Raw genomic sequence first — 24,053 nt, forward strand, 5'->3', positions numbered from 1 at the left:
ATTTGCATTTCTGTAAGAGCTTTCTTTTGATTAATATTAGCATGGTATATATATTTCCCTCCTTTTACTTTTAACCTATTTGTGTCTTTATATTTCTTTCAGGCAACATACTATATTTGGGTCTTGGTTTTTTGTCTAATCTTTGCTTTTGGGGGTATTCACACCACTTATACGTAATGTGACTACTGATATGGTTAGGTTTAAATCTATCATCTTGCTATTTGTCCCATCCATTCTTTGTTCTTTTTTTTTTCTTCCTTTTCTGCCTCCTTTTGTGTTAACTGAGTGTTCTTTATGATTCTTTCATTTTATTTCCTTTTTTGGCTTATTAGCTATAACTCTTATTTTAGAGGTGCATCAGAGGTTACAGCATACATCTTTAATTTACTACAATCTACTTTCAAGAGATGTTATACAACTTCATGGATTACATGCAAGTCATAACAATATACTTCCATTTCTCTTCTCCCAGTCTTTATGCTATTGTTGTCAAATTGTACTTAAACATATATTAGAAACACCATAATGCATTGTTGATAGTTTCATTTAAAGAGTTACTTTTCTTCTAAAGAGATGTGAATAATAAAAAATCACATACATGTAGTTACCACTTCTGGAGTTCATTCCTTTGTGTAGATTTGCATTTCCATCTGGTATTACTTTCTTCCTTGCCTAAACAACTTTTAAAACAAACAAACAAATAAAAAACAAACAAACAAAACACATCTCTTGTAGTGCATTTCTGTTGGTGATGAATTCTTTGAGCCTTTCTATGTCCAAAAAAATCCTTAATTCACCTTCATTTTTGAATGGTATTTTCACTGTGTATAGTATTCAAGGTTGATAGTTCTTTCCTTTCAGTACTTTAAAGATGTTGCTCCTCTGTCTTCTGGCTTGGACTTTTCCAACACGAAATCCGCTGTCATCTTTATCTTTGTTCCACTCTATGAAATGTGACTATCTTCTCTGGCTACTTTTCAAAGTTTCTTTTTATTACTGGTTTTGAGCCACTTTATTATGATGTGCCCTAGTATAGATTTGTGTTTCTTGTGCTTTGGGCTTATTGAGCATCTTAGTTTCATGGGTTTATAGTTTTTACCAAGTACAGAAAATTCTGGGCCATTATCTCTTCAAATAATTTTCTGTCCCCCTGGAATGCAATTTCAGCACTAACTATGCAGAGTTAGTGCAGATTTCACAGGTTAAGGGCACAGTCCCCCACAAGACTCCTCTCACTTCAGACACCAGCCATAACTCTGGGGTTCCCAGGCTACCCATACTTCTGACTAACTGGCCATGAATTTGGGGGTTTCCATTATCCTCTGAGGTTCAACAACTTGCCCAAATGACCCACAGAACTGGGGACAGTAATGTATTATGATTACTATTCTATTATAAAGGATACAAATGAGGACCAGCCAAATAAGAGATGCATAGGGCAAGGTCTGGGAAGGTCTAAAATGTGGAGCTTCTGTGTCCTCAAGATGTGTCACCCTCCTAGCACATTACCGTGTATCGTTAACCAGGGGGAGCTCAATTGTGCTTCAGTGTCCAGACTTTTTAATTGGGCTTCATTATGTAGACATGATTGATTGAATCACTGGTCACACGACTGAATTCAATCTCCAGGCTCCCTGCCTCTTTGGAGGTCAGGCTGATATCACCTGGCTGAAAGTCTCAACCTGTAATCACATGGTCGGCCTTTCTGGCATGGGAAGCCCTCATCCTGGAACTATATAGGGGCCCACAATGAGTCACCTCATTAGTATAAACTCAGGCATGTCCCAGGAGCCCACCATGAAAAACAAAGACACTCATCATTCGGGAAATTCCGAGGCTTTAGAAGTTCCGTCCTAGGAAACTGCGACTAAGACCTGACAAATTCTTTATTTAACAACATCCTCTCTTCCATTTATAAGTATGTTAAGTTGCTTGAAGTTAGGCCCCACAGCTCACTGATGCTCTTTTCATTTTTCTTTCTTTTTTTATGTCTCTATGTCTCATTTTGGATAGTTTCTATTCTATGTCTTCAAGTTCACTAGTCATTTAATTTGCAATGTTTAATCTCCTGTTAATCTAATCTGGTATATTTTTCACCCCAGACACCTTAGTTTTCATCTCTACGAGTTCAGTTTGGGTCTTTAAAAAAGTATTCAGTTTTTGATATCTGTTTTAATATACTTGTCTGCTAATTTTAACATCTGTGTCAGTTCTGAGTCAGTTTCAATTGATCGATTTTTCTCCTAATCATCAATTGTATTCTTGTTTCTTTGCATGCCTGGTGTTGCCAGCCATTTTGAATTTTACCTTTTTGAGTGCTGGATATTTTTATATTCTTTTATTCTCAAGTTCTGAATAGAATAAATATTTTATGTTCTGCGATGCTGTTAAGTTACTTTGAAAAACCCTCTCATCCTTCTAGATTTTGCTTTTCAGATCTGTTAGACAGGACTGAGTGCTATCTAATTTAGGGCTAATTATTCCCCACTACTGAGGCAAGACTCCTATGACTACTCTACCTAAAGTGCCGTGTATTATGAGGTTTTCCAGTCTGGATGGTAGAGACAGATATTATTCTTGATTGGCCCTGTGTGACTTATGGGTACTGTTCCCTCTAATTTGGGGTAGCTCTTTCTTCAGCTTTGGTTACTTTCCTCACATATATCTGCTGATCAGTACCTCTGATGAATACTCATGGAGGAGTTCTGAAGCTCTCTGGAGTTTTCTCTCTGTGCATTTCTTTCCTCTTTGGTGCTCTGTCCCAAGAATTCTAGCTACTTTGGTCCCTCTAGATTCTCAGCTCTGTCTCCTAAACTCAGGGAGTTCCCTGAACTCTGCCTAGGGTCCCCATCAACACACTGTGGCTTGGAAACTCTCTCAAGGCAATCATAAGGATCACTTTGTTTGTTTACTGTTTCTCAGGAATCACTATCTTTTGTTGCCAGATGTCTGGCACCTTGAAAACCATTATTTTGTATTTCTTGCCTGACGTTTTTGTTGTTTCGGGTAGGAAGGCAAATCCAATCCCAGTTACTCCATTTTGGTCAGAAATGGAAGATCTGATGATTGTATATGTTAATTTTATTTCCTACTATTTTACTGAATTATTTTATTGTTTTGAGTTTTATCACTGATTCTCTTGGGTTTCCAGGTTTACTGTCACGTCATCTATGAATACTTTACTTCTTCAGCCATTCTTATGCCTCTAATTGTTTTCTCTTGTACAGTATAATTACTCTAGTACAATGCTGAACAGTAATGGATATTGTGACATCCTTGCCCTGTCTCTGATTTTAATGGAAATGCCTCTAATGTTTTTCTATACTGGCTTTAGCGCTAGGTATATATATTATAATCATGTTAAGAAAGTATCTCAAATATCTACTTTCTTGAGCATTTTTTAATGAATGGGTGTTAAATTTTGTCCAAAGTGATTTCAGCATCTATTGAGACAATCATAATTTTTTTCTTAGAAACAACATGTGATATTAAAAAAGATCCTAATACTGAAGCAATCTTGACTTCCTGGAATAAATCCCACCAGGTTGTATGCATCTTTTTAATATTTTATTTATTACTTTTTATTATTAATCATGAATTATATTCATTTGCAATTTTCTTTTTTGTACTGTCTGTACCTGGTTTATGTATCAGTTGTTTCATAGAAGGAGCTATAGAGTTTTCCTTCCTTTTCAATTCTCTGGAATAATTTATTAAGCATTAGGACTATCTGGTCTTTGAAGGTTTTGTAGAATTCCCTTGTGAAACTACCTGGGCCTGGTGCTTTTTGTGGGGTAGTTCCTTAATAAAGATCTCTACTTCTTCTAAGGAAATTACTTTGTTAAGCTTTCTAAATAAAATGGGGTTGGGCTTCCCTGGTGGCGCAGTGGTTGAGAGTCCACCTGCTAATGCAGGGGACATGGGTTCAAGCTCTGGTCCGGAAGGATCCTACATGCCACGGAGCAGCTGGGCCCGTGCGCCACAACTACTGAGCCAGAGCTCTACAGCCCATGAGCCACAACTGCTGAGCCAATGCACCACAACTACTGAAGCCCGTGTGCCTAGAGCCCATGCTCTGTGACAGGAGAGGCCATCACAATGAGGAGCCCTAACGCTGCAGCAAGGAGTGGCCCCCACTCACCTCAACTGGAGAAGGCCCGTGCACAGCAACGAGGACCCAACACAGCCAAAAATAGATAAATAAAATAAATAAATAAATAAAATGGGATCAATTTTGGTCAGATGTATTTTCCTAGGAAATTTTCCATTTCAGCTAGGTTTTCAAATTTATTTCCAAATAAATTTGAGGCCTGCAAAATAGTCTTTTATGATTTTTAAAAAATTTCTTCTGTTCCTCCTTGTCATTTCTTATTTTGTCTATTAGTTCTTTCTCCTTTTTCTTGATGAAATTAGTTAATTGGTCGTCTATTTTGTTAAAGTTTTCCCCATACCAAGATTTCAACTTACTGAAAGTGCTACTGTTTTTAAAATTCTCTATCTCTTTGGTTTCTATTATTGGGGGTGGGTGATGGGTACATGGGGGTTCAGTAGATCACTCTGCCTGCATTTGTATATGCTCAAAATTATCCATAATAAAAATAAGAGAAATTACATATACACATGGTATAAAATCAAGGAGTATATAAGAACTTATGGTGGAAGAACCATTCTACCAACCTACCCCATCCATGCACCTTTAGCCCCACTTCTTTTGAATCATTTATATTTTTATTTCTTTTGCTGCTTAGCTCTATAATTAAACATAAAATTTAATTATTATTTAAGTATAATTAAATACTATGTTACAATTACTTTTTTTTAATAGGCATCACTTTTTAAAATTAATTTATTTTTAAAAATTTATTTATTTTTGGCTGTGCTGGGTCTTCATTGCTGCACTCAGGCTTTCTCTAGTTGTGGAGAGCGGGGGTTACTCTTCATTGCAGCGTGCGGGCTTCTCATTGCAGTAGCTTCTCTTGTTGTGGAGCACAGGCTCTAGGCGTGTGGGCTTCAGTGATTGTGGCACATGGGCTCAGTAGTTGTGGCTCGCGGGCTCTAGAGCACAGGCTCAGTAGTTGTGGCACATGGGCTTAGGTGCTCCGCAGCATGTGGGATCTTCCTGGACCAGGGCTCAAGCCCGTGTCCCCTGCATTGGCAGGTGGGTTCTCAAGCACTGCACCACCAGTGAAGTCCCTACAATTACTTTTCTTTATAGCTCTATCAACTTTAGACAATATCTATTATTCTTTGCTAGGGAAGATGAGGGTTTAGCTCATTTAAACTGTCCCACTTTACTCACCTTACCCAATATTTGAGGTTATGATTTTTAGTTCTTGTATTGGTTATCTTTGTAAACTGCAAATAATCTATTTATACATTTTTCACCCCATTCATCTTAGTGCCTTAATTTCCTTTTACATAGGATGATGATTATAGCACCCCTACCCTTATTTTCTCTTCTCCCTCTTTTTCTCTTTCACATTTTGTTGGCAATATTTTGACTTTTACATTGTTCAGGTTGTTTAAATACTGTTCTGCAACCATAATAAAATTTTCTACAGTTAATCCATAGAGTGACTTTAGGTGTTATACATCAAAATATTTTATGACATTTTGATTATATAAATACTGTTGAATGCTAAGTTAAGCAGCATATAAGGAATGCATTTCATTTCTTATTGGTCCAACATCATGTCCCTTGGGGGCATTCAAAGGAGAATGTTCCAGGCATTGAGGTTAGATGAACTTCCTTTTCTTACCCTCCATCAGTTGTTTATAATCATGTCACATTTCAGTTTGCTTCGTGTTTATACATGACTGTCTTACACAGTTTTTTCATTTTTCAAGGAGTTTCTAATTGCTTTTCTTTAGCTTGTTGATACACGATGCTGCATCTTCATCATATTCTCCAGTTTCCCTGTTCTCACATGTAACAACTATCCCCTTCTACCTCCCTTTCCAGAGAAATCCTCCACCTTCTCTATTCTGGACTGGCTGTTCTTCAGTTGCCAACCTGGGACTTTATTTCACTGCTTCTCTGGATCGAATCCACTCTTTCCTGTATCTCATGCATTTCTCTTTTTTGTTTTACTTAATTTGCTGTAGAATATATTCCCATAACTCTCTAAGAAAACAGGAGATAAACTTTCTGAATTTTTAAATGACTTTATTCTAACCTCATATCCGATTGATAGCTTGGCAGGATGTAGAAATCTGAATTCAAATCCATTTCCCCAGAGTTGCCAATGAGAATCTAATACCATCCTGATTCTTATTCTTATTAAGGTGACCTGGTTTTTCTCTCTGGGGGATTCCAGTGGTTTTCTAAAATTTCAAGAGGACTGGTTTATGTATATCTTTTTTTTATTCACTGTGTTTGGCACTCAGAGGCTCCTCTCAACCAGAAGATTTATATTCTGTGTATTCTGGTTCTGTGGGCAGTAACTGGAGGGAACATGAGAGGCTGGGATGGGAGGGTCACATTCTGTTTTTGATCAGATGATGGTTACACAGGCATGTTGTACTTCCTCAAGAAAGGAAACAGGAATCCCACTGGGTTCCTGCTCTCTGGACCCATCCTATCACTCCAGTCTTTCCAATTCTCTCCATCCTGTATTATTTCCTTGATGACTCTTATATTATTTCTTTGATGATTTCCTTCTCTCCGTTTTTTCCCCTCTTTCTTCCTCAGATTTCAGTTAGTTAGATGTTGAAATTCTTGAATTGGTCCTTTATGTCTTCTCTTCTGTCTCTCTCTTTCTCCCCCATCTGTGAGTTTGTGTGTGCCAGAGATATCCTTAACTTTAGTTTCCAGGCCTTATGTTGAAATTTAAAATTTTGGCACTTACATTTTAAAATTCAAACAGCTCTTTCTTGTGTCAGCATCTATTCTTGTTTTATATAATCTCCCTGAATATAGTAATTATTTTTTAAAAATGCCTTTTTAGAACAGTTTTAGCCTTCCAGAAAAACTGAGAAGACAGTATAAAGTTCCCATATATTTGCACCCAGATCCCTAATTATTAATATCTTACATTAGCATTTGCTATAATTAATAAGCCAATATTGATACATTATTATTACTATTACTCAAGGCCATACTTAATTCACATTTCCTTAGTTGTTACCTAATGTATTTTTTTCTGTTCTAGGATCTCGTATTACATTTAGCTGTTGTACCTCCTTACGCTCCTTCCGGCTAAGACAGTTTTTCAGACTTCCCTTCTTTCTGACAATCTTGACAGTTTTGATGAGTACTGGCCAGACACTATCTAGGATGTTCCTCTACTGGAATTTGTCTTAACATGCTCTATTGTTTGTTAATTTGTCAGGCTGCACTTTACATTTGGGAACCAGGTAAGGAGTCAACTGGTCAACTGCTCTGTATACCAGCCTTCAATGATTCCCCATTTCTAATACTTCTCATCAGCTCTGCCAACTCCAAGTTTACAGCCTCTCTGGGATCCTAACGAGCAGAGTGGAACAGAGTAGCTCACTTCTCCACTGCAGCCCATACACAGCCCCTCGTTCCAGGCTGTGGTCTCCTTAGCCTGCTTCTGCTTTCTATCTCCAAGGAATAACTACGTATCTTGTATACTGATTTTTTTCCTCCTCTGTTCCTCTATGCCATTCCATTAACTTTCATGGATTTATTCCTTTTAAATATCTATATTTTAACTGGAGGAGTTTGGAAAAGAATGGGAGGAGAATGTATCAGTCTGTCATCTTTTACCAGAAGACTCCATACGTCCACTTCTTATATGAAAATAAAACTTCTCCTTACATTTAAGGGACGGAAGTAAAAATGTCCACTAATTCATAATTTTGTTGTTTGTTCATAATTCTCTTGGTACAGCTTCATTTATATTCCTGTCAAAGCTTTTATTAAAGCTTCTGATAAAACTCAGTCAAGGCAGGTCCCCATAGGAAAAAGAATTCACCCATATGAACCTTTCACGAAGCAATTATGTGTGGAGTCGTGGGGAGGTTAAGGGAACAAACAAGGGAGTGGAAGGCACCGGGGATGAGCAACAGAAAGATATTGTTACAATCCCTAGGGCCAAAGGGCAAGGGGAGGAACAGAGCTACAGGAGCCCAGTAGGCACTACAACTGTGGAGAAGCGGCCATCCAGCAGAAGCTGTATTATAGAGAAATACATTACTGTGCTGAAGCAAAGAGTTGGGAAGAAATGCTAACTTCTTTCTTTTCTGCCCTCCCACCTCCTGGCGGTGCTATCCATCTGCCAGACCCAACCAGAAGCTCTTAGGGGAAGGGGGCCAAAAAGATGCAGTTTGTAGGAGACAGAGCACGACTGCGAATGGATTGAGCTGGTGAGGGTGAGGGGTGGCTGGAGAACTTTCACAAAACATAAATAGGAACACATAATATTGGATATTATGTATGATGATCTTGATTAAATGTAAGAAACGATTAACAATCCTCATTCCCATGAACACTTTTTAAAGGGGAACAAAAACATGTAGCAGATGAGTCTAAGGATAATCAAGGCTACCATGCAAATTAAGACAAGCTCAAAACCCTGCACACAAAATAAATTACAACTAAACTTCATTTTCTGAACATGTAAAACTGTTCCAACAACTAGAAATCTATGTCATACAGTGTTAGAAGTCAGGATAGTGGTTCCCCTAGGGCAGCAGTGACTGGGAGGGAGCATGAAGAACTTTGGGAGTACTGGTAATTTTGGTTATTCATCTGGGTGCTAGTTACACAGATGTGCTCACACTGTGAAAATTAATTGATGCACTGTGATTAATGTGTCTTTTTGTGTATGTATGTTGCAATTCAACAAAAATCTATTAAAAAATTGATGGTAGCCACGAATACAATTTAAAAAAACCTGCACTACATTAATGCATCTTTCTGCCCTTCTTTAGGTATCCTAACTAACAGTAAACAAGGATTTACTAGAACAACTAAAAAAATGATGTGCATTCAACAGAAATGAAAGGCAGGTCTCAGCTTCAAGTAATTTGTGAACTACTTAGAAAAATGTAATATTTAAATATGAAATTAAGAATATTAACAAGTAATGTATCAGGCTATGAAGAATGCTATAATAAAAACAGATCCAGTATTGGCATGCAATTGATTCTCATCAGAAGGCCTGGATATAAATATTCCCCAAGTGGGCTCTTTCTGTTGGAGATCTCTTTCTCTTTAACCTTAACAAAGGTCTACTCAACTAGGCCAATTTCCTGGTTTCAGAAGGTGCTTCTGTGACTGCTGTGGGTGGGCAAGAGGAGAGGCTGAGTAAGGCCTCTCTCTTCTGCTTCAGTGGGAGTAGCCCTGTTTTATCTGTTTCATACTATTATCTGTTTATACTATTATCAGTGTTAATTTTCTCTAAACAAAAGGATTTTGCTGCTAAAACAAGCTTGGAAACAACTCGTCTAGAAATCTGACCTCTAAATTTGTATATCTCAGTTGACATATCTCACAGTTGAAAAAATTTTAAAAGCCTCTGAAACTCTAAAAATAAAACCCATTTTTAAAAGGAAATGAAAATTACCTGAAGTAAAGGAACAAAATCATCCTGTTCTAGATAGCTGCAGCTGGGCTTTGCAAGGAGACAGATAAACTTAGAGGCATCATCATGATGGTTACTCAGCAACCTAGAAAAGAAACAATTGCTTAGGAAGACTAGCTACTATGAACAATGACTACAACATCAATAGTTGGTAATTTCAGTCTGATCTGAAGGCCATTTAGATCAAGAATCAAGTGCTCTCTTTTCAGTGATTAAAAAAAAGGAAATTTTTCCATGCTCTTGATTTTGTCAAAGGGCCATCTTAATAAAAGCTCAACAACAAGACGGTACATTATTTTTGTAGAATGCTTCTGAGACCACAGAGTCAACTGAACTAATGCATGTAAAAATACACTTGAAAGAGAATGTCTGTTCAGGTTAGCTTAGGGCATCTGGAACCAGAACTCCAGAGCTGCCCACTAGGAGGGAACACATTTGATGGACCACTACATACCACGTAAGACATGAACTTCTGCTTGTCCAGGCTGGCAGACATATTCAGGACTAACATGATAGGGGGCTTTTGAAATTAGACTTTGAAGCACCAGGCTTAAGAAGAAAATGAAGGCCCTATTAAATCTTCAAGTTCTAAGAATTCCTCACATCCAACTAATTGCTGGACATTTCCATCTGGATGCTATACTCTGACAGCAAAGTCAAAATAGCGAAAACCAAATTTAAAATCTTCCCTCAAAGTCATGGATGTCTATTTTTGTTAATGGTGGTACCACTCCAAGTTATCTGGGCTTGAAAATTTGAAGTCATTTTAAACTTATTTCCCTTCCTTATTCTCCACATCCAATTAGTTTCCAACCTTTCTTGCTTTTCTTCCTTAATCATTTACTGAATGCTAATTGTGTGCCAGATACTGTCTGGCCTTGTGAATACTTGAAATACAAAGAAAATAAGACATAGTTTTTTGTTTGTTTGTTTGTTTATGCGGTACACGGGCCTCTCACTGTTGTGGCCTCTCCCGTTGTGGAGCACAGGCTCTGGACGCGCAGGCTCAGCGGCCATGGCTCACGGGCCCAGCCGCTCCGGGGCATGTGGGATCTTCCCGGACCGGGGCACGAACCCGTGTCCCCTGTATCGGCAGGCGGACTCTCAACCACTGCACCACCGGGAAGCCCAAGACAGTTTTGTGCCCTGTAAGGAACTTACAGTCTAGTGAAAGAGCTACACCAATAAGATGTATAATCCTGTATAATGTTATTACAGAAGTAATAAACTCAGGGTGTCATGGAAAGACACAGGAGGACCAGTGAAATTCCCTGAAGAGTTGTGAAGTAGGAAAGTGGACTACTGCAGATCAAGAGGGATGCATGTACAAAGACCTGGTGTGAGACTGCACAGATTATGAGCAGCTGCAAGCACTGGGGTGGTAAGGGAAGGGGACATGGTAGGATTGGACCCTGGAGGCCCTTTTATGTTAGGTCAAGAAGCCTGGACTTTCGCCTACTCGCAGAAGAATTTTAACTTGGACTGTGACATGATCAGATGTGTTTTTCATAAATATCAAGCAGAAATCTTTCCAAGGGCCTGAGCATGGATACTGGCAGTGGGAGACGAAGAAAAAGGGGCAAATATGGTTCAAGTGAAAGGAAATGGTAGTTGATAGGTGTGGAGGGGTAAAAGGGGGGAAGTCCATGATGACTCCCAGCTTTCTATTTTAGACCACTAGGTGCTTGGAATTTGGGATGGGAATACTAGAGTCCTGAGGAATATTTCCTCAAAACATTTTAGACAACCATTCCTTCCTTCCTATTTCTGTTTTATCATCAAGTCCAGGGTCTTATTACTTCATGCTGAGACCTTTAGAAGGGAAGAGGGTCATAACAGGCTTCAGTGTCCATGCAACCTCACATCATGGACAATTCATCATTCTAAAACATTCTTTGATTATATAATTCCCTTTTCCAAAAATGTTCAACAGTTTTCTACCACTTATATGAGTAAGTCTGGATGTCTAAGTTGGACATTTAAGGCCCTCTTTAATTAGGCTAGAGTCTGCCTATCTCACTACTATGCTAAATGAAACGTCCACTCCGGGCAGCTGGCCTGAACCACTCTTCTCTGAGCGTGCTGTGTGCATTCTTGCCTCGGTGCCATTTCTCATGTTGTTTTACTCTGCTAGAATACCATCTCTCCCAAGTTTGCTATCTGAACGCTGGCTATTCTTTAAGGTCCAGCTAATAAACTACCTCTTTCAAAAAACCTTCTCTGACAACTAAATTCCTTACTGATCTTTGTACTATTTAATTTGTATGTATTACATACACCATTGTACCACGAACTTTCTTTTTATTTCTCTGGCACCTAAAGGGCAGGCAAAGTTATAGCTCTTTTTTTCCCTTAACACTAGATAGACATAGTGACTTTCACATTGAAGATTCTCAAAAAATGTTTGTGATCTAACAGATATACCCTTAACTGACTTCATTTGTGATTATTAAAGCCATAGAATGATCTTTATATTTATTTTCCTTATCATTTTTCAGCATGCTCAGGACCCCCAAAATTAAATAAATATATATTTCAGAAAAAGATTACTGAAATAGGTGTTGATGGGAATCACCTCTTAGGATAAGAAAATGGGTGGGATGATCACAACAAAAGGCAGTGAGGTATAGCACCTCTAAGTACAAACTGCACAGACACTGACAGATGAGAGACTCTCTAACAGGGAAAAGTCAAATTAGGTATGGCCTTTTGCGATCAGAAGCATGAATCAGAGAGAAAAGGTGAATTCTGATTCTCAGCCAATGCTAGTGGCTGGTGAACTCTATAAGGCAGGAGAGAAAGAGATTAAAAAAAGTCGTGAAAGCTGGAGAAAGAAGGTAAACATAGCTATTCTAAACTATCATCCAGAGCTCTTAGGATGAAATATTGTTTTGTTAGTGGAAAAATGACACTTTGACATGAAAAGGTAAGAGGAAGTAAAGCATAAAAAAGCTGGGACAATATAACTGACTCTGTGTAAGAGGAGCTCTGTCACAAAGCTGGTAAACTGGGAACTCAAAAAGAAAAGCTGTGGAGCAATGCCTTTCCCCTAAAAATGTCTTGACTGCAAGAGAAACAGATGTCAAAGTACAGATACGAAATGGGCAGCAGAGCAGGGAAGGGAAGGGGAGCAGAGGCAGGGGAACAAGAGCCTGTTAAGGTGTTCATGCTCAGACCACTCAGAGGAGGGCTCAGAAGCCTCCACCCCATAAACACTGGGACAGGAGGCAAACTATTTCCTGTTTTGCTGTTAACTTTTGTATTTGACTTTCCCCCCAAGATTATATAGAGCCTATTATTGGAGCAAGTCAGCATGTGTATGTATATGCCAATATGTTTTAATTCTGTGTCATTATCTGCCAGTTATTTTTTTTTAATTTTTAAAAATTTATTTTTTGGCTGCACGTGGGCTTTCTCTAGTTGTGGTGAGCGGGGGCCACTCTTTGTTGCGGTACGCAGGCTTCTCCTTGCGGTGGCTTTTCTTGTTGTGGAGTATGGGCTCTAGGCACGTGGGCCTCAGTAGTTGTGTCACACGGGCCCTAGAGCGCACGGGCTTCAGTAGTTGCGGTGTGCGGGCTGTAGGGCACACGGGCTTTCAATAGTTGTGGTGTGTTGGCTCAGCAGTTGTGGCTCGTGGGCTCTAGAGCGCAGGCTCAGTAGTTGTGGTGCACAGGCTTAGTTGCTCCGCGGCATGTGGGATTTTCTAGGGCCAGGGATCGAACCCGTGTCCCCTGCACTGGCAGGCGGATTCTTAACCACTGCGCCACCAGGGAAGTCCTGCCAGTTATTTTTTTGTACTTTAAAGTTTTATATACTATACTTGGACCCAAGTCACTTTATGCAAAGGGTACAATTTGTAAAAAATTATAAAAATAAACACACGTCTTCTTTAAGGTCAGTGTGGTAATTCAAACCATCCTGCTTAGTTGCTTTGTCTCCCAAAATAGCCATACTTGAGTCTCCTTTAAAGCACGCATTTTAAGTGCTGAAAAAGGAGCTCCCGCTAGAGGGCGCTCCAGTCGTTATAGTATCTGGGCAGAAAATAAAGCTTTGATACAGAGACATCAGTTATCTGTTCACAGAATTTTAAAAAAAAATTTTTTAATGAAAAAAGACAGGGACAGTTGCTCATGCTGTATAACTTCATAAGCAGTGTCCTATAGTAACTGAAAATGAAGACTTGTGCTTCAAGTCTTTTTGCCTTTTGCCTTTGCAGAAATAATCTCTTTTTCTTAGAGATAAAATGAAAATGATTCATTTCAATAAAGGAATATAGCTGTTGCGGGTGCTGCTGCTCTGTCCACCAACAGAAATGTCCACCCTATCCCGGTGACATGAAGTCTAAGACAAAAAAACTGGCTGTTACTTTCCTTAATATTATGCAGTTAACTGCCGATAAACAAGTTGATTACTAGTTTTTCTTTGATAGTCAGCCTCAGGCTCACAAACATAGGGTCCTAGCATATTCAAAGTAACTTAGAATGTAAGTAGTTATAGTTCTTCTCTCTGGCTCTAATTTTTTATAGAATGAACTACTCCCCCCACCCCTTTTTAATCTCCCAGCTTCTTCAACACGTTCTCTGAAATAATCATAACTCACTTCTTGCTGCTTTCCCAGATTGTTAGATGGCTTTTGCCAACAATGCTGAACTCAATGGCTGAAGATACCCAGGACAAGAGCTGTGTAACACCCCTATTCTTTCTAACCCTTGTTCACACTCCACCTGAGGCATTTCTCAGGGCCTGGCACCTACCAGGGGGAGAGAAGCTAGCTGAATGAAAGCTAGAACATCTACACATTTCAAGATCTTCAATTCTGCTACTGTTATACACTGATTTCTAATAACAACAATAATAATTAATAATAGACAAGCAGACCACCCAGCTGAAGTCCTGGCTTTACTGGTAGGGAAAGGAGAGGGAATCCAAGCTGACCCCCCTATTGTTCAGGCCCTTGGCTCTATTTTCTTCCCTCAGGTTCTAGGGTGCCAGAGACAGCCAGAATGGCAAATGCCAATTCTTTTACTGGTTTACTCCTAATTAGTGCTTTTTTGCTAATTCTAGACTCCAAGGAGTTCTTCTTTTACGACTACACACACAAAAATTTTTTTTTAAGATTTTTATCTAGCTGTTTCCTATTTGCGATAGGAGAAGTGGAACGGTGACCATGGCCCTGACTTTGGAGAGTCATCCTGCTGGTGTATGAGGAGTGGTTCTAGTCCTAGGGCCATTCTAGTCCTTGGTATTTGAACAACTTAGAACTATTCCCTGTAACAAAATGACTAAAATTCACCTGGAAAACATGAAGCATTTATAACTTTTAGCTTTGATGTTGTTCTTTAAAAGAAGTCCATTAACTGGTAGTCTTATATCCCCTGATCACTTTAGTTCTATTGTAATGCAAGAAGAACTTGGTGAACTCAACTTGCTGCTAGATTTTTCAAAATAAGAATACAGTTATTCATCACCTATCATGTTCTCAAGCATTATACTACTAACGGCTTTGAGGTGGCATGAAAGAATCAGAAGAATCTGTAAGCTGAATTTTGCTGCTATTATATGTTGATTTTAAATAATGATGATGATGATAGTGACATCAGGTGAACAGCATTTCCCGATAGTTCATCAGGAAGGGTATCTAGCCCAGAAAAGATGAGAAAAGCATATTTAAAGAAGGCTGATCAGTTAAAAGAGGTAGAAGGGGCATGCTATAACAGTCTCTTAAATTGATAAATATATCAAGAAATAACTTCTAAAGAAGAAAGAAGGGAGAAAAAAATAAAAGAGAGAAGTAAGTTGGATTTGAGTTTAAGAAAACTTGTCAGGATGTTAAAATCCAGGAGTATCTTGATAGATGTTCTATTCCTTTGTTACTTAACTGGAGCTTTCAAAAAGTAGTAACTAAAATCTACTAGAATTCAGCTATTTTTAAGAAATCAACTACATACAATTCTAAATTTGATCACATGAGAATGGAAGCATGTGACAAGTGTGGTCTGCTCCCCTTAAAGGAGCATTTATGTCACTGCTGCAAGAGTCAAATCCTAAGACTCAAATTGTTAACAAGTGAAACTAAGAACTACCAAATACTTATTAAAGAAGTATTTCTGAAGGTCTGTTTTACTGATTAGAGACGTAAGATAAAGGCTTAGGGAAAGAATTTGTGTGTGGGCATAATAAACTGTGAGTCATTGAATTTTACTTGTTGAAACAAAGGATAAGGGGAAAATTAATAAATGAGTAAAATAAGTGACTTTTATAAAGCATGTCATGAGGGCCGGACAATTCCTTGCCCAGCCCCAGAGTAACTGCTCTCATACTTACTTTCTCCACATGGCAATGAATGACTGGGCTGACACAAATCCTGTCCTCTCTCCCCCTGCAGCCCTGAACATGGGGGTTTTCCAATAAAGAGGACAGCCACAGACCTGCAGATAAAGCACAAATACAGTGTAAGCCAAGGGGCAGTGAAGAGATGACATGACCGAAGAAAGGGCCTTTGTGGCTTTTACCCTTCATGCCACAGTGGACAGAAGGGCCCTTGGAGGAGCAAAACTGGGGCAGAGGCAGATACATCAGCTGGGGTAGATTCAGCAAGACAGAGGGGAAACAAAATAAGAAGATGACATGTTTAATGAAGAAAATGAAAATCCATTTGCCTTTTCTTCAAGTGCATTTATAGTGATGTTTCTTTCCCCTAACCTGAAAAAGCAACGAGTCTCCCTCCCTTCCTACCACTCTTACATCATATATTTTCTACCTTTAGGAAAAAAAAGAAGTGACTGAACATCATGGTTGTATATGCCCTTCCCTCCTATGGCAGGAAAATACAGCCACCTTTATTGCTCACTCACTTGGTGTCAATACACTCTATCACCTCTCTCCCTCTCTCTCCTTTGCTTATTGTGTTATTAAGCCCCAGGTGCAAAAAGAACCAGAAAAGCCTGGACTGTTCAAGAAAACAGCTATAAATCTATTTAAATGGATACAATTCAGGTGAAAGCTGAAAGGCAAAAATTAAAATGCTATTATTTATTTAGAAGATACCACAAATGGCTACATATTATAAAAGCCTTAGAAAGAATTAAATACAATACCCTAAAAGATAATAATTTTTTTCTCCTCAATAAAAAAGCTCTTTCTTTCAATTAAGAAAAATTATTCTTATACTCTTATAAGAGACAGTCTGTACCAAATTAACCTGCTTTTTTTCTAGAGGGAAAATTCTTCCAAGTAATAATAATATCTAAATATTAGCAGAGAAGTAGTCTCTAAATGATCCCAATTTTATATATACACATAAAATGTATTCCCAAATCTGAAGCTCTTCAGAGAGTCACATCTTGTCATTGGATAAAGATATTCTTATTATTCATATTAGATATAGGATCTGTTGAGCCTTATTCTACAAAGGGAAGCTTCCCCTCTGACAGATGACTGGATGTGAACCCACAATAGGTTGAAGTGAAGCTGCTCCTGATGTGAGGCCTCGGTGCATGGGGGATCCCCACAGAAGCCTGCATAGTACCTCGTCTGAGATCAGTTATGCTGAGAGAATGCCCAGGGCTGCTGGGTTCATGTCAGAGATGAGGATATGGATGGTGAGATTCAGGCCAAGGGAGGTAAGTACAGGGCAGAAATGAGATTGCTTCTGCCAGGGCCACTAAAGCATGTTCTGCAAGCAGGATGGAATTTAAGATTTCTTAAGTCCAGAGGTCAAATACCTCCACTGAGGTCAAGAATGAGGGAAAGGTGTTGCTTAGCAAACAAATGGATTTTGTTTATTGTATAAATTATGACTGCCAAGGTACAAAGCTTACAATTAACATACTTTGGGTGGTAACTGTCAAATCCACTTTCCCCAATCCCAATCCTTCCTTTCATGCAGAATGGTGGTTTGCCAAGAAAATGCTCTTAAATATGACAGGCTGTTGGTAACTGCTGGAAAAGTTGGAAGAATAGCCTGTATTATGGAGGTGGGGGGTGCAGAGCCACAAAAAGGGAGAAAATACAAGGAGAGACTGGAACTGGCTTGCCAAGGTGCTTGAAGCTCCCACCACTAGAGCCACTACGGATTTTTCAGAATTGAAAGGGATCAGGAATCTTCTAGTTCATCCTTGGGAAGTGGTCACCAGCTCAGCGAAACACTTCCAGGGACTGTGCACTTACTATCTCCGGTGGGGCTACTTCCACTATTAAAAACTTTCATTTCCTTAGATTACAGTCTTTTATTCAGAAGACTCCGGTTAAAATGTGTACACATCAGCTCATAAAGAGTAGTAAATCACTGGGATTAACATTTACAAATTTTTTATGACCCAAAGGCAGAATCCTAAGAGATAAAGTACAGAATAGATATGTTTTGAAGTAGATGGGAAAGGGCTGAATTGTTTTTCTTGTAGTGGGTCACCCTGAGCAGCCAAAGGTTGGTCAACATGAGGGTATTGGGCCCTTGGAGAAAATGCCAAAAGAAAAAACTGGAAGGGCAGTGGATGGCAAGGGCTTCAGACAATACACTTTGACCATTTTTAAAAAATGTATGGCTGGTCTGCATCTGCTTAAAAACAAAGGATTAAGATAAAGAGAGTGAGCAAATAGCCAAAGCAATCTTGAGAAAGAAAAATGGAGCTGGAGGATTCAGACTCCCTGACTTCAGACTATACTACAAAGCTACAGTAATCAAGACAGTATGGTACTGGCACAAAAACAGGAACACAGATCAATGGAACAGGATAGAAAGCCCAGAGATAAACCCACACACATATGGTCACCTTATTTTTGATAAAGGAGGCAAGAATCTATAATGGAGAAAAGACAGCCTCTTCAATAAGTGGTCCTGGGAAAACTGGACAGCTACATGTAAAAGAATGAAATTAGAACACTCCCTAACACCATACACAAAACATAAACTCAAAATGGATTAAAGACCTAAATGTAAAACATTTAGAGGAAAACATAGGCAGAACACTCTATGACATAAATCACAGCAAGATCCTTTTTGACCCACCTCCTACAGAAATGGAAATAAAAACAAAAATAAACAAATGGGACCTAATGAAACTTCAAAGCTTTTGCACAGCAAAGGAAACCATAAACAAGACGAAAAGACAACCCTCAGAATGGGAGAAAATAATTGCAAATGAAGCAACTGACAAAGGATTAATCTCCAAAATTTACAAGCAACTCATGCAGCTCAATATCAAAAACCAAACAACCCAATCCAAAAATGGGCAGAAGACCTAAACAGACATTTCTCCAAAGATATACAAATTGCCAAAAAACACATGAAAGGATGCTCAACATCACTAATCATTAGAGAAATGCAAATCAAAAGTACAACGAGGTATCACCTCACAGTAGTCAGAATGGCCATCATCAAAAAAATCTACAAACAGTAAATGCTGGATAGGGTGTGGAGAAAAGGGAAGCCTCTTGCACTGTTGGTGGGAATGTATATTGATACAGCCACTATGGAGAACAGTATGGAGTTTCCTTAAAAAACTAAAAACAGGACTACCATATGACCCAGCAATCCCACTACTGGGCATATACCCTGAGGAAACCATAATTCAAAAACAGTCATGTACCACAATGTTCACTGCAGCTCTATTTACAATAACCAGGACATGGAACCAACCTAAGTGTCCATCAACAGATGAATGGATAAAGAAGATGTGGAACATATATACAATGGAATATTACTCAGCCATATAAAGAAACGAAATTGAGTTATTTGTAGTGAGGTGGATGGACCTAGAGTCTGTCATACAGAGTGAAGTAAGTCAGAAAGAGAAAAACAAATACTGTATGTTAACACATATATATGGAGTCTAAAAAGAAAGTGGTTCTGAAGAAACTAGAGACAGGACAGGACAGGAATAAAGATGCAGACATAGAGAATGGACTTGAGGACATGGGGAGGGGGAAGGGTAAACTGGGACAAAGTGAGAGAGTGGCATTGACATATATACACCACCAAATGTAAAATAGATAGCTAGTGGGAAGCAGCCGTATAGCACAGGGAGATCAGCTCGGTGCTTTGTGACCACCTAGAGGGGTGGGAGGGAGATGCAAGAGGGAGGGGATATGGGGATATATGTATACATATAGCTGATTCACTTTGTTATACAGCAGAAACTAACACACCATTGTAAAGCAATTATACTCCAATAAAGATGTTAAAAATTTTTTTTAAAAATTAAGTGGGTTTCTTGCAGACAAAAAAAAAAAGATAAAGGGAGTCAGGAGATCAATAAGAACCTAAAAAAAAAGTAAATGATATCAACCTGAGTGCAACAGAATAGAAACTTTTATAACGAAGGAGAGAACAAGCTCATGTCAAGGCTTTTTACAAAGGAAAAGACTGGATGACAAGTAAGGAAGTACAGGACGTGCTGAAAATGGGTTTAGGAAACTGAGGTTTAGAGGAGGAGACAAGAGTCAGCGTTGCTGGAGCAAAGAAAGCTTGACTGACACCTATAATTAGATCTAAAAATGGCCCAACAACATAAAGAACTGAAAGCAAGATTGTCTAATGATACACAGGAAGAGATGATCACCCAATATTTGTAATGTTCTTTAACATTTTTAAAATGTCTCATGCTCGTTATTTCATTTGGCCCTGACATGATCCCATACAGAAGAGGGTGGGTATTTTTATCCAGTTCTGCAGATGAAGAAAAAAAGGTACAGAGAGGCTAGCTTACAGGCCACAGGAACAATGGGTCAAGATGGTACTGTATCAGCCAATTAGAGGAGCTGGAGGGCTTTGTTCAGTTCGGAAGACTTTCATTCTTTTCTCTCAACTTTCTCTTAGAGGCTAAAACTCAGTGGTGACAAATACTTCCCTTGTTGTTCCTCAGTTTCTGTTCCTATGCTTTTTTTTTTTTTTTTTGTGGTACGCGGGCCTCTCACTGTTGTGGCCTCTCCTGTTGTAGAGCACAGGCTCTGGACGCACAGGCTCAGTGGCCACGGCTCACGGGCCCAGCCGCTCTGCGGCATGTGGGATCTTCCCGGACCGGGGCACGAACCCGTGTCCCCTGCATCGGCAGGTGGACTCTCAACCACTGCGCCACCAGGGAAGCCCATCCTATGCTGCTTTTGCTCCTCTTAGATTCATTCTCTAGTCATTTCTTCTCCATTACTACTTAAAGCTGTGGAAAAAAGTACAAACTACACACTGAGAATTTAATCAGAAATGGACATTAATCTCTCCACGCTGTTTGAGGTTGAAGATGAATGAGCTAAACTTCACCAACAGATGCAGATTTCATAAACAGAGTTTTCTTTGCACTTAAAAAACAGACCCCAGTCTCTACAGCTACACTTAAGCATCACGGAGAGTAGACTGTAAACTCAAGCTGGCCTTCCAAGTAGCTTTATAAGAGAGAGATTTTTCTCTTTTCTTTTGATGTGGACCATTTTTATTTTATTTTTTTATTTATTTATTTTTTTTTTGCGGTACGCGGGCCTCTCACTGTTGTGGCCTCTCCTGTTATGGAGCACAGGCTCTGGACGCGCAGGCTTAGCAGCCATGGCTCACGGGACTAGCCGCTCCGCGGCATGTGGGATCTTCCTGGACCGGGGCGCGAACCCGTGTCCCCTGCATCGGCAGGCGGACTCTCAACCACTGCGCCACCAGGGAAGCCCATCCTTTGCTGCTTTTGTTCCTCTTAGATTCATTCTCTAGTCATTTCTTCTCCATCACTACTTAAAGCTGTGGAAAAAAGTACAAACTACACACTGAGAATTTAATCAGAAATGGACATTAATCTCTCCACGCTGTTTGAGGTTGAAGATGAATGAGCTAAACTTCACCAACAGATGCAGATTTCATAAACAGAGTTTTCTTTGCACTTAAAAAACAGACCCCAGTCTCTACAGCTACACTTAAGCATCACGGAGAGCAGACTGTAAACTCAAGCTGGCCTTCCAAGTAGCTTTATAAGAGAGAGATTTTTCTCTTTTCTTTTGATGTGGACTTTTTTTTTTTTTTTTTTTTTTTTTTTGCGGTACGCGGGCCTCTCACGTTGCGGAGCACAGGCTCCGGACGCACAGGCTCAGCGGCCATGGCTCACGGGCCCAGCCGCTCCGCGGCATGTGGGATCTTCCCGGACTGGGGCACGAACCCGTGTCCCCTGCATCAGCAGGCGGACTCTCAACCACTGCGCCACCAGGGAAGCCCTGATGTGGACCATTTTTAAAGACTTTACTGAATTTGTTACCATATTGCTTCTGTTTTATGTTTTGGTTTTTTGGCCGTGAGGCATGTGTGATCTTAGCTCCCTGACCAGGGATCAAACCCGCACCCCCTGCATTGGAAGGCAAAATCTCAACCACTGGACCACCAGGGAAGGTCCTCCAAGTAGCTTTATAAACTATAAGAATCCATAAAAACGTTCATTTATTGCTCTGACCACATCCTCCTTTGTTGTCCCCCAGGGGTTGTCTTCTCCTTTCCTATAGCCAACCTGTCGTGAGAACACAAGCACACGAGGGTCAGTGATACAGGCACTGCCAAAGGATGAGGACGGTCTGTAGAGCAAAGACCGGTGGGAAGTAAGACTGATTTAGTGAGTGCTAAAAGACTGGCCGTAGCCAAGGAAAAGCTGGATTACATGAGCCTAGCTAACTGGAAGACATGATTAAATGAATTTTTTAAAAAATAAATGATTTTAAGAATAAAGAGGCAAAATCCAATAAAACGAGCTGATACAGTACTTCCGAGGTCATTATACACACATCCTCATCTTTATATGCAATGTTAGTTTTAACTTTTTAAAAGTATGAGCAGTTCACCTTGCTATCTGAGCTGACAATTAAGGTCTAAGAGCAGTGAACACAAATGCTTGGCACCCCGAATGGAAGTTAGGGCTATAATCAAGTACAATTCAGACAAGTTAATCAGACATGTATGTGTATACTGGCTATTGTGCCACATGATAATTTGGTATAAACAGTAAATTGTCACGTAAATGCCTGTTACTATGGCTACTAAAAAAAATAGTTTTCTATCTTTTTAAACTTCTCTATGTTGTCAGCTTCCACACTGGCAGTTTTTCCTGATGCCACCTACAGATTGATCCTCACTGCCTGTAAATAGGAAAGTCCTCCGTCTGACTCCCCAGCATGTAAACCCCTTCCCTGACTTGACTACGCTCTCTCCTACACATCTCATGACCATGTGGAGTCCTCAGGCTCTCTGCTCTCCTCTCACTGTGCATTCACTGTGGAGTGCTGGCGGCCACTGAGCCACAGGCAGGGCAGGGCTACCACCAGCCAGGTGGGAGAGCCAGAGCAGGAGGGTGGAGGCAGCACAGCAGGAAGGCTCCTCAGTCAGGCGCTGGGAATACTTAGATGAAGGTCGACCCAGAGACCTTCAAGACAGAGCAGGCTGCAGGTCTCTGGCAGTGAAGCACTAGTCACTGATTGGCTCTCCAGATGTGGGGAGCCCAGCAGACCACCGGGGAACTACCATGTCCTGCAATCTGCAGTCTCTCCTGTTTGCCTGCCCGAAGTGGTCCATGAAACCTCATGTCTCTCTCACACAAATTGTTACCATGTTAGATATACCCTGTTTGGCATTTACGTGATTAACATGTTATCTCCAAATTAGACTTCATTCATCCTTGCTAAATTCTATCTTTTGGATTTAGATTCATTATTCTAGTCCACTCAGATAATTTACCACTTGATTCATAAAATAGTCATCTCTCAAAGCTTGGGGTAAGAAAATGCCAATGTCCTGAAAGAACTTATAACTTATTTGGGTGGATATAGCTTGGAAGTCAGTTGATGGTATGTTAGCATACGTCCAGGGGAGATAGGGTAGAAACAGCACGATGCAGGAGTCAGAGGACATGTCTCCTGACATGGACAAACTCTGTGTCTTCACGTACATACTTGTAGGACTTCAGTTTCCTCATACGTACAATAGAGGAGAAGAAGGTGAGCTCTTACTTCTGGAATGAAAGAGGTTGTTTTTCACTAGAAACATTCTAAGGGGTCAAAAAGCAAGTTCTAAGATTGGCGGGGGGGTGATGAAAAAAGGAATAAAAAAAGGATTCTTTTTCACTTCCCTTAAAATCACTCTACTTACAAATTATTTAACAGCAGTAACAAATGTTCTGAGGTTAGAGGTAGGAGAGAAGATGGGACATGACAGGGCAGGGATTCAGGGACGTCTCTCAGGACACAATGGAAGCTAGGTCTTAGAGGATGGGTGATGTGGGAGTGGCAGAGTGGAAGCCCACTTTGGAGGGGAGAACTATGAGAGCCCAAATGCAGAGGCAAGCCTGTGGGAGGGCAGGTGGGTCAGGCCCACGCAGGGAACAGCAGTTTGGGTTTTATCCTCAAAAGCAGTAGTCTTCAAACTTTCAAATATTATTCCTGAAAGCAGAGGAAGCATTCCCAGTGGAAGGGTGCATGGGATCTTGGGAACTCCCACTTGGTGTCTAGTTGTCCACATGCAGCCCTTAGCCTACTAAAGCCCCTCTGTCTCTT

General features: G+C 39.9%; 1 protein-coding gene across 6 annotated transcripts in view; it reads right to left on the minus strand.

Annotated features, from left to right (window-relative positions):
* The window catches only part of PPP2R3A (protein phosphatase 2 regulatory subunit B''alpha), a 224,484-nt gene that overhangs the window by 113,805 nt on the left and 86,626 nt on the right, over positions 1-24,053 (minus strand). For all 6 annotated transcript variants that reach the window (XM_019934215.3, XM_019934213.3, XM_073803800.1 and 3 more), the window contains 2 exons: positions 15,876-15,979; positions 9,534-9,636 (listed from right to left, as the gene is read on the minus strand). In XM_019934215.3, coding sequence (XP_019789774.1) covers positions 9,534-9,636; positions 15,876-15,979 — 207 coding nt within the window. The remainder of the gene's footprint in view (positions 1-9,533; positions 9,637-15,875; positions 15,980-24,053) is intronic.

This window comes from Tursiops truncatus, chromosome 4, assembly GCF_011762595.2.
Source record: "Tursiops truncatus isolate mTurTru1 chromosome 4, mTurTru1.mat.Y, whole genome shotgun sequence".
Lineage (NCBI taxonomy): Eukaryota > Metazoa > Chordata > Mammalia > Artiodactyla > Delphinidae > Tursiops > Tursiops truncatus.